This window comes from Mercurialis annua, linkage group LG7 (assembly GCF_937616625.2).
Source record: "Mercurialis annua linkage group LG7, ddMerAnnu1.2, whole genome shotgun sequence".
Lineage (NCBI taxonomy): Eukaryota > Viridiplantae > Streptophyta > Magnoliopsida > Malpighiales > Euphorbiaceae > Mercurialis > Mercurialis annua.
Genome location: NC_065576.1, coordinates 34,425,076 through 34,436,619, shown reverse-complemented (window position 1 = coordinate 34,436,619; position 11,544 = coordinate 34,425,076). Strand labels below are relative to the sequence as shown.

At 33.0% G+C, this 11,544-nt stretch overlaps 1 protein-coding gene across 4 annotated transcripts; it reads left to right on the top strand.

Moving 5' to 3' along the window:
• Positions 1-1,543: 1,543 nt before the first annotated feature.
• Positions 1,544-7,879, top strand: LOC126655802 (uncharacterized). Of its 4 annotated transcripts, none has more exons than XM_050350109.2 (6): positions 1,544-2,470; positions 2,929-3,462; positions 3,582-3,780; positions 6,404-6,585; positions 6,889-7,083; positions 7,406-7,879. In XM_050350109.2, exons 1-3 carry the CDS (start codon positions 1,685-1,687, stop codon positions 3,690-3,692), a joined length of 1,431 nt encoding a protein of 476 aa, XP_050206066.1. In that variant the 5' UTR covers positions 1,544-1,684; the 3' UTR covers positions 3,693-3,780; positions 6,404-6,585; positions 6,889-7,083; positions 7,406-7,879. The 4 variants fall into 4 exon arrangements, with proteins under 4 accessions (XP_050206066.1, XP_050206067.1, XP_050206065.1 ...); XM_050350110.2 differs by having other exon boundaries at positions 6,874-7,083; XM_050350108.2 differs by lacking the exon at positions 6,889-7,083.
• Positions 7,880-11,544: the final 3,665 nt, after the last annotated feature.

The following is an 11,544-nucleotide window of genomic DNA, read 5'->3' as shown; positions in this document are numbered from 1 at the left end:
TAAGGCTGTATTTATAGGAGAATGGGTGACCTAGGTTAGCTTAGAGTCTTCTAGGATTTAAACTGTTAAGTGATATGGCATGAAGTATTAGGATTAGTTTTAAAATCTATTTAATTAATTTTTCTTTTAATTTTCGGATTTGGACTTACTAGCTAATTAAAAAGATGTTAAAAGTCTATTTTGATGCCTAAAAGCGTCAAAACGGCTACTAAGACCCTATAGGTTTGATTATGGTCCAGTCCGTAAAACTTGCAAATTGGCCCATAAACTTATAAGACATTGCAATTAGTCCAATTTCTGGACTCAGATTACAATCTCTTTGGATTTTTATGGACTATTTACGCTTAATTGTGTTTAATCCTCTAAATTTGCAGCTGTGCATAGATTACGTCTTCTAAGATTCCAGCAAGCAAATTGAAAGCTCGTCACCCTGACAGATTTCTTTAGAAATCATCATTCGACGCTTCAGTTTTTTTATCACTCCGAAAAATAGGTGTCTACAAGTAGACACCTTGATAAAAAGGTTTAGAAAAGAGCGTATAATTGAAAAGAGAACATTAAAAAAGCACGCTTGAAATTAGAACCTTTTGGATATATGATTTTGTAAAGTTTAAAGAAAATAGAGTATCCTCTAAAATTTAAAGAGTTGGTTAAACTTTTCATGTGAGATTTATACTTTTTAGACTTAATTCTTTAAAAAAGCCCCACTTTGTATTTCTTTTGTTTATACCCTGATATTGAAAAAACATCATTTGTACCCAATTTTTGAGTTTTTATGTTTCATCTATATCAAAAAACATCAAATTGTACTCTTTTCATTTGAAAAAGAGTTTAAAAAATCTTTCATTTTTTACTTATATACTAATTAGACATTAATGTTATTAATAGTTCAAAAATACCATCTTCTTCAAAAAATTAAAAATTATAATAATTTTTTTTAATTTTTTTCAAAGGTATTTCCGATTTTTTTTAATTTTTTTATAAAATATTTCCTACAAAAAATTTAAAATAATAGTAATTTTTTTTATTTTTTTTTATTTTATAAAATTAAAAAAATTAATTAATTATTTAGATGTATTTGATTATTTTTGAAGTTTAAGGATTTATTTGTATTTTTTTAAAATAGAAAAAAGTATGTTTTAAACTCTTTTCTAAAAAAAAAGAGTACAATTTAATATTTTTGTGTAGGGATGAAACATAAAAATCCAAAATTTGTACAAATGGTGATTTTACAAGGTCAGGATATAAACGAACAAAAAATTACAAGTTGAGGTTTTTTTAAGAAATTAAGCCTACTTTTTAAAATAACCTTTGATAACACTTAAAAAAACAATAGACAAAAACAAAAACGAAAAATGAAATCGCTGAGAGAAACAAAGTGGGGGACCATATAGTGTTGACTCGGTTGACTAACGGAAGAACTAAATCATTGACAGAAAAAAAAAGTAGGACCATACAATTTGATAATAAAAAAAGAGAAATTAAAATGTGAATCATGACAAATATGAAGAGTTTTATAATAATTTGTTTTTCTTTTAATTCGTTTGAGCTACACAGAGTGAACTGAACTAATTCATCACCATCTTCTCTCCTTATCCAAAAATATTTCTTCATGCAGCAGCAATGGTGACAGAAATAACTGACACCAAGCTCCAAACGACACCGTTTCTGCTCTTTAAATAACATGCACCATAACAGAAAACGCAGACGCAGTAATTCCGCCGCTACCAAAATGCGATCTTGCAAAACCCTAATTTTAACCCCTTCTCGTCTCAAAGATCTTCTCTTAGCACTCTCCGCTCTCATAATCCTCCACCTCCTTTTCCACTCTCCTCCCCGCGCGTCCTTCACACGCTCCACTACCTCCCCCGCTTCTCCCCTCAACCGCCGCCACCTCCTCTTCTCCGTCGCCTCATCCTCCTCCTCCTTCTCTCCCCGTGCACCCTACCTCCGCCTCTGGTACAACTCCAAAACCACGCGCGCGTTCGCTTTCCTCGACGCCAACGTGTCGTTTGTGGACCCCACGCTCCCTCCGGTCATCATTTCTAAGGACACCTCCCGGTTCCCCTACACGTTTAAAGGCGGGCTGAGGTCCGCGATTCGGGTGGCGCGTGTGGTGAAAGAGGCGGTGGATATGAATCTAGAGGAGGTGAGGTGGTTAGTGTTTGGCGACGATGATACGGTGTTTTTTGTGGAGAATTTGGTGAGAACGCTGTCGTTTTATGACCATGAGCAGTGGTATTATATAGGGAGTAATTCGGAGAGTTATGAACAGAATTTGAAGAATTCGTTTGATATGGGGTTTGGTGGGGGTGGGTTTGTGATTAGTTATTCGTTAGGTAAAGTTGTTGCTAGGGTTTTGGATTTGTGTTTGATTCGGTACGCTCACTTGTATGGTAGTGATGCTAGGGTTTTTTCTTGCTTGGCTGAATTGGGTGTTGGCTTGACTCATGAACCTGGCTTTCATCAGGTATAAATTTCTAAACTTTTATTTTAAATTTTCATGTTCCAGTTAGATTTAGTTTGATATTAATCCACATTATTGTACCGCGTGATGTGACGAGCGGAGAGATTAATAGTTGTTTATTTAGCTATACATTTATGGAAAGGAATTGAACAAATGAAAATTTGACATGCAAGGACGGAAATGGAAGGTCGTACAAATTGGTGGGTTATACTGTGTTTCTTTGTTTGTCTGTCCAGATATGGTATAGTTTACTTCTTTGTTACTGATTTACTTCTTACTTTATGTTTTACTAACTTGATAACTGGGTGATGTTGGTAACTGACTCTTATTTTTTGTAGAATGTATTTTGAATTTGATTGAGCTGAATGTATGTTCTTCTAATTGTCTGTTTCTATTTTATATCTGTTTAGTTTCAGTTTGTTGTCCATGACAATTTGCTCATTTTTTGTAATTTCTGTTAGGTTGATATGCGCGGGAATTTGTTTGGCATGCTTTCTGCCCATCCTTTGTCCCCTTTGCTGTCTCTTCATCACTTAGATGCTGCAGACCCGATCTTTCCTGAAATGACCAAGATTCAAGCTGTAAAGCACCTTTTTAAAGCTGCAAATGTGGACCCTAACAGGATTTTGCAGCAAACTGTATGCTATGACCGTAAACATTTATTAACGGTTAAAGTTGCTTGGGGCTATTCTATTCAGGTGTTTGAAGGCGATGAATATCTTCAGGATCTCCTTTCCTTACAGAAGACCTTCAGACCATGGAGGAGAGGTTCAAATATTGAGTATAGTCGTTTTATGTTCAATACTAGAGATTATCCTAGGGATCTATGTAAAAGACCACCTGTCTTCTTTATGGAAAGTGTTGCATCTGTTAGTAATGGTGTTTTGAGCAATTACACCAGATACAGTATTGGAAATTGCCCTACAGCTAAAGCCATTAAGAACCTTGACTATATCAAAGTATTTGCGCAAAATGTACAGCCTGACGGTGAACAGGTATTTGTTGGATGTTCTGGGTTAAACTAAGTTAGCTATTTGGTTTGCTTATTTTTGTTTATAATTCTACTCATTTATGCATGAGTCATCTTTTGACAGTTGCTTTACTGTTAATTCAGATGAAGGTTCCTCGTCGACAATGCTGTGACATTTCTCCCACATTTAATGAGTCCATGATCATCAACATTAGGAAATGTGGCGTTGACGAACTGATTTCTATGCGTTACTAATTGCAGCCTACCATGGGCAATAGCTGCTGTACAAAGAGCAGACACATTAAGTTCTCCAAATTGGAATCAGTTTTGATCGGTTGTCTGGGTAAGTCTTTTAGTTATGGATGTCCTTGGGTTCATTTTCCTTTTGTTTTCAATTGTTGGTTTTATCTTCAAATTCATGAATTGCTGCATAGTTTATTTTAGTTGATTAATAACTTTTACTCGTTGAATAGCTGCCTCATGTCACATTTGTTTGAGACATAAGTTAACTCACTTGTCATATTAGAAATAAATTTGACAGGAAGTATTTCTAAAATATTAATGCATTACTTGTCGTCGTCATTGATAAATTGTTATCTGAGTTGCCTTACCTTACCTTCGGGTATACTTCTCGTTGTGAGACTAATTTTTATTTGACTCTGATCCTTAAAATTGAAATTCTTGTGAATTTAGGTTTAGGTTTCAAAAGAAAAATTATAGTCCCCATCAATTTTTTGTTTGTCCGAATTTTATGTACTCTTTCCTAGTCTGGCACATTTTCATTCAATATTTGCTTGACCTCCTTAATCATAGCAACAGTGATAACTATCCACCAACAAGATGTACCATTTGCAATTGCCATAAATTTTAGTCTTATGTTTTGACATCCATTTCATTTCAAATTCTTATAATCAACATTGTGCACTTTGATTATGACAAAAAAATAGTATTGAAACCCTCTTGAGTAATTCCCATGTCTGTGTCATAGAAGTCTTGTATGCTCTGGAATACAATGAGCGGTCTCAAACTGCTAATGCTTGATTAATTAATAGAAGATAGAACTATGAATGATTTTTTTAATTTGAGAAATTATTATTGCGTATTCTGGAAATGGGGAGACTTGAATAAGAAAATGATGATGTGGGGTCATGTAAGCTTTGGTCATGCCTGCATTCATAGTTATTAAAGGCGCGCCTAGGGGAGAGGCCCCTCAGGCGATGGCCAAGGAGCCTCTCCCGCCGCCTTTGCCGTGAAGCAAGGCATGCCTCTGTGACATGCGGGCCTGTTTTATTTCTTTATGAAATAAAACATTAATTTTGACTTGATTTTGACATGCGTGCCTGTTAAAGGAGTTTTATTAAAAATAAACTCTTAAAAAACCACCTATGCTGTAGCCAACACTCACTTACAGAAAATTTAATCTGATAACTTGAAAGTTAACTTTATTTAACTCTATTTAAATCACGTTTAACAAGACAAGCAAAAATACAAAAAAAGAAGAAAGCTAAGAGTCACGTGATACGATACTATTTCCTCTTCTTCACTCAATAGGCTTTGACTTTGTCTTTTCTTAAGTTTTAAATTTATAATTTTAAATATAAATGAGGTTTATGATCATAGTACTTTGCATATATATTTTTAATTTTTTTTAGTCGCCTTTTTTCCAAAAGACCTTGCATTGCCTTTCGCCTCAGGCTCTAGAGACCCCGGTCTCTTTCACCTTTAATAACTATGCCTGCATTCAAAAATAACTTTCTAGTGATTAAGGTATGTTGAGGAAAATAGGAGACTGTTAGACACTGTCTACTTTGATGATACTTTATTTTTCCCTTAATTTTATATCAATCTTGGATATCTATTTCAATTGTTTTTTAATATTTTCACATGTTATCATGAAAGTTTTGTAAATCAAATTAAAATGGCATTAAATTTGAAAGACATTGAAGAAGTCGTGATTACCTGGCATATAGTTTGAGCATCTTGATATGCTGGAATTCTGTTCTGTAAATTCTAGACATAGACAACTTGTCTCCCATAAATTAATTTGGAGCTTTTGAAAGGTAATTTTGTGTTTTGTACTCTGTCTGATAGTTTCTTAGCATAGGAGACAGAAGTAAACAATTGTTTTCTTAGAGATAATGCTACCAAATTTAAATGGTCATGATACAGGCTCTTAATGTTTGCTTATGATTGTGTTTGTAATGGGTTTTGATCAATGTGTTCTAACCTCTTTAGAATGGATTAGCTTGTGATTCCTTTTGCTTGCTGAACTTTATCAATTTATATCTATTTTATCTTAGTCAGATAAAATATATGTCCTATTCACAAGGTTTTCTCTTGGATTGTTAGTTGTCAATTTCTGGTGAAACTCATAGCCTAGTACCAGCTTGTGAACATTCTTGAGATATTGGACACTCTAAAATTAACACTTTGAAGTTTTCTTTAACTAAATTAAAAATTAGAGTTCAATCACTTTATTACTTTACTCCTACTTTTGAACTTTGATATTGGTCTCATGTACTTTTACTTTGTACCTCGAGTGACGTGTAATTTTTCAAAATTGTTTGTTGTAATTTAAGGATAACAATAATGATAAAATTGATGATCAGTGTTTTATCTCATCATCGTTGCCATCTCTCAAAAAATTCTTTGTGTGCTGATACAAAGGCCAGAAAGCTCTGAATTATGAAGCATGGAGCTCACTCAGTTTGTAGCTTGGTGATAAAATCGATAAAATCGATACAAATGTGGGGAAGTTATGCTGAAGTGATAAGTTTCTAAATTCCAATTTAATTACAAAAATTGGTGCAGTTATAATTACACAAATTGGTGCAGTTAACGAGTTCCATTACTTTATTTTTATAGAATACGTAAATGGATGCAATAAATACGTTGAAGTTATGCTGAAGTGACATAGTATATTTCTCTTGTACCATATATTGACTTTATTTGTTCTTCTTTCTCAGGAGCAACAAATACATAAGAGAGATAAGGCCAGCATCAGCATCAGCATCAGCATCCTTATCTCTTGTGGTTACTTTTCTCAAATTTTCAAGTAACTGGACTGAAGTGCTTGATTTATAAAAAACCATTTACAATGTGTTGCTGCTCAACCAGGAGGATTTTGCTATGAGAGACCGAATGCAAGGTATGGCATCACATAGATAAGAAAGGGCAACTCACACGATAACTTAAGTTTGGCACGAGGTTATGTACTCCTTTTGTGAACCAGTTGTACATATATGTTTAGCGAGTTTAAGGAGGTTAGGAAATTTTGTAGAATTGAAGGCCTAGGGGTTCCTTACCACTTTTCCAGAACTTAATGTTTATTAAAGACCCGTCCTTAAATTTACTGAAAACAGTCTTTTTCAGGTTACCCTGCGGGGGCCAGTACAACTTCATATCGCCTCAATTATTGTTTTCTATTTGATTCCAGCATTTTCTGAATCAGATATAGGAACACCCAGCATATTGTGTTGAGCTAGAAAAGTTGGACAATCATCTTTTAGCTCAAAAACTGTATCACTATTATAAATGTAGATACAACCTAAGAAACATCATATTGAGCAAGTTGTTGCTTAGATTTGAAGTAAAGATGGCAGCCTCGCCTTTCTATTCATGTAAGCTCCATTTCTGTGATGCGAAGGTAAACACCTAGAGCTTTACCTTCCTTTAAAGCTTTACCTTCCTTTAGAGCTTTAGATGTTTACTTCCATATGGATACTGCGTAGATTAATACTGCATAGAATTAGGGCGCATGTACATTCATGTTTGAATTGAAACAAATTTCTTTTTTCCTAAACAAGCCAAATCGAATTTAATAGGATTCAGTACATTTGAAGCTGAGCCAAACTGAATCAGCCAGTTCTGTTAGTTTTTTAATTACTGAAATAAGAAATTAAGTTTATATAATGTCAAATTCAATTGAATTTATTGGTTCCGTTGTTTGGTTGGTTTGATTATTGCAGAGTGTTGATGTTACTTAGCTCTCAACTTCTCATACCATCATACCATGCTTCCCATAGAAAAAAATAATCATTGCTGAAGATAATACCATCGAAGCAACTAACAAGCTGAGCCGTAAGTGAGTTGTTGGGAAGAAGCTGGATCTCTGTTCTGTCAGTGAGATTGATCCCCGGAATATTGTTTCGTGAGGGAAAAAGTCGCTAGGAAATTAAGTTACCCGACTTGTTCGCTCACATCAACTGTTGGCAGATATATTTATAAAACCATTGGCTATATATCTCCAAGCTAACTTTCCAAACTTGAGTTCATTTTATCATTTCCTTCAATTTGAGAAATGGTATGGTACAAATCTGCCATGCTATTATTCAGATCCCAATAGTATTTCTCATATCAGCCCTTATTATAGTTAGAAATTATTCTCATTTTGTATAAACCTATTATTTGTTTTATGAAGTCTTGCTATTTTGGTGGCTGTAGTTCTGGTATGGGTAACCAAAGCTTTTTCCGAAGCTTTTCTTCTCTCTTGTATTTGTTCATATTCAAAAACACTAGAAAATGTTATTTGTTGCGAGCGTTGCCGAAATATAGATACGAAAATCTTTTAAAATCTCTCCGATCACGCTCAACATTACGTATAATTGCTGCACAAGTGCAAATATATACGTTCTTTCATATCTTGTATGAAGGAGTAGTGGAATTTATACAATTCAAAAATAAATGTATTAACTTCGGAAAAAGTTTATAGTAACCAGTTATTATAAGTTTGCACCACTTATAATATGACAAGTGACAACAATAAATGTGATAAGCAATTATTAAATATTATAATAATTCATGTGTAAATTTTATTTTGTCTATTTTTTTTTTTGGTAAGCCCATCCGGTTTCCAAGGCTTCGCCCTGACTAATCCGGATCCGACCCGTGTCGCGCACCTGACATGGTGGGTGAGTCTTTTAGTGGGAATTTTCTGCATTCACAAGGACTCGAACCCGAGACCTTGCTTAAGCGATACCAAGCCGCTTACCATTTGGACCAACTCCCATTGGTTTATTTTGGGGCCAAGCACAGAAATAACTCAAATAGGCCCAATCTTTTCATAAATACATCAGCTAATAAATAAATGCAAAATTCTCTCACAAAAAAAATATAGTTTTCATAAATACATAAACTCATTAAACACGGAGGTTTTCATTAAAAATAGGACAGAATTACCCTTCCTTAAGTATGGATATTCACGGTATTAATTCTACTCCTACCGGACCAGATACTTACTTCCTCGTAGACGATCTTCTTGATTTTTCTTATGATGACCTCTCCGCCTTCAATTTAACCTCCTCCTCTTCCCCTGCCGCCGATCACCCACAACACCTTCTCTTTCCGCCTTTCAATTCTTCCATTCACATCTATTTTTGGTATCATCTTTTGTACTGCAATTACTATGATATGGTCATCTTCTTCACCGGAAACTGCAATTTCAAAATAAAAAAGGGGGCTAGTAATAGATAATCGTCTCCGATAGTTGGAGGAGGAATTAAGAGGTGCGTTCATTGTTCTTCAGAGAAGACTCCACAAAGGCGCACTGGTCCACTTGGTCCTAAAACGTTGTGTAATGCGTATGGAGTAAGGTATAAATCGGGTCGGTTATTGCCCGAGTACAGACCTGAAGCCAGCTCGACGTTTGTGCTGACTCAACATTCCAACTCACACTGTGAGGTTTTGGAGCTCTGAAGGATGAAGGAGATGTTTACACAACAGCAAGAGGATCAATCATATTTATCACTGTCACCACCCGCAATAATATGATTTTGAAGTCTGCTAAACATAAATTCATAATCAGTTGTTAATTGGATATTAATTAAATAATTACATTTAACTTTGGGTTATTTTTTGTGATACCACTATGCTTTTTGTTTCTTTTAGCCGATTAGTTTTAATTAAGAAAGGCATATCTTGTTCTACTAATTAAAGTTTTGCAGTCCTGTTCTTATCAATTAAAAAATTTGAATGAATAGGGGGCATGTGTGCTTTGAAATGAGAAATGACTTTCAACATGATTTACTAGCAGATGAGGTGTTTTTTACTTATTTAGATATTTGATCATGTTTTATATAATGCTGAAAACTGTCGATTTTGATTTTTTTATGGATCTCTTTAATTTGCTGGAATTTTTTATATAATTTGTTTAAATTTAAAAGATAAACTAAATGTAACCGTAAATCAACTAAATATCAACCAAATATCAACAATAAATCAACCAAAAATCAACTAAATATCAACCAAATATCAAAAAATTGACTTTTCAATTTTATTTCGCTACACATTTCAAAAATTATTATTACTATTTTTTTCTTCCTCAATGAAGATAAGCGAATATTGCTACTATTTTGACGAGTTCGCTTTAATCTGTTGAAACTCTTACTTTATAAGTTTATTAAATTTTAAAGATCAACTAAATACCATAAGAAATTATCAAAAAAAAAATACCATCAAAAAATCAACTGAATGTCAACTAAAGATCAACTGAATGTCAACTGAAAATCAACCGAATGTCAACTAAATATCAGCCAAATGTCAAATGTTTTTCACCGGCAACGAAACCTTAATGAGCAAACAAATACCAATTCAACCAAATATCAACCGTAAATCAACCAAAAATCAACTAAATATCAAAAAATTGACTTTTCAATTTTATTTCGCAACACATTTCAAAAATTATTATTACTATTTTTTTCCTCATCAATTAAGATAAGCGTATATTGCTACTATTTCACGAGTTCTCTTTAATCTGTTGAAACTCTTACTTTATAAGTTTACTAAATTTTAAAGATCAATTAAATACCATCAGAAATTATCAAAAAAAATACCATCAAAAAATCAACCGAATGTCAACTGGATTTCAACTGAAGATCAACTGAAAATCAACCGAATGTCAACTAAATATCAACCAAATGTCAAATGTTTTTCAACGACAGCGAAACCTTAATGAGCAAACAAATACCAATTTAACTTAAAAATGAATCACAAATTTATCACAACAAAATTCACAAAAAAAAATGCAATTTATATTTAGTTTAGATTGAGTTGACTTCTACTTAACTTTAAGTTTATATTTTTATTAGACTATACATTTAACATATTATAGAAAAAATTCTTTAATATGTTTAAACCGAAAAATAAAAACTGAAATATGTTTGATGTAAACGGAAAAATAAATTTATTTTTAATAGTGTTAATCTTAAATAAATAAATTTGATTAGATTGATTTAATTTGAGTTCATATTGAATTGATATTGAGTTAATATTGCATTTTTATTAAATTTAAACTAAGTTAACACTGAATTTATATTTAATTAAAATTAAATTTAAAATAATTTTACATTAAAAAAATAAGTAGGAGGAAACTTCATATCATTATTAAGCTCAGTAGAAGTTAAATCATGTATAATCATAATTCAACTCCACCACATAAACCCAAAAAGCTGGTGTGGTTCCTAAAAACACAATAAATCACTGACTTTCAGACTTTTGTTCACCAGAGTTGAACTTGAATGGAACAAGAGATTAATTCAAACAGGAAAAAAAGAGAGAGAAAGAAACCCCTTTATCAATACTATGACAACACCAAACAATTATCTCAAGTTAAGTTCTCTCTTCACTCAAGGATGAAGTATAGAAACTTGTTAAAGGAAAATACTTCTGGCCTGCACAAAACTAAACCAGAGTTATTGACTAAACACTCATATAAATTTAAAGTCGGTGACCATAAATATAATAGAGAACTCTATCATCACAAGCTAATGCATTCCTGTAAAATAATTCCTGTAAACTAAAAACAATATACTTAATTGCCAATGTATTGTAAAGAACTAACATAAAAACCCACTGTGCAATACCAACACAAATCTCAACAAATCAAAAGACTGCAATGAAACTAACAATAACAATGACCTGATTTAGAAGTAGGAGAAATTAATAAAAACTAAAATAACATTAATAATAGTTATATCAGTATAATCAATTTCAAGTGTCCAAGCATCTGCAATTGGCATTGTTGTTTCAACTTTGAGTTTCAGTGACCATTCCTAGTCGTTCTCGGGAAACAAATAACAAGCCTTCAAGCGTCGTCCCATTTGCAGCAGTC

Excerpts from the sequence above, each read along its gene's own strand:
- LOC126655802 (XM_050350108.2), top strand. The coding sequence starts at position 1,685 with ATGCACCATAACAGAAAACGCAGACGCAGTAATTCCGCCGCTACCAAA. Across the intron at positions 2,471-2,928 it reads ATGAACCTGGCTTTCATCAG|GTTGATATGCGCGGGAATTT; the intron begins GTATAAATTTCT and ends AATTTCTGTTAG. Across the intron at positions 3,463-3,581 it reads TACAGCCTGACGGTGAACAG|ATGAAGGTTCCTCGTCGACA; the intron begins GTATTTGTTGGA and ends CTGTTAATTCAG.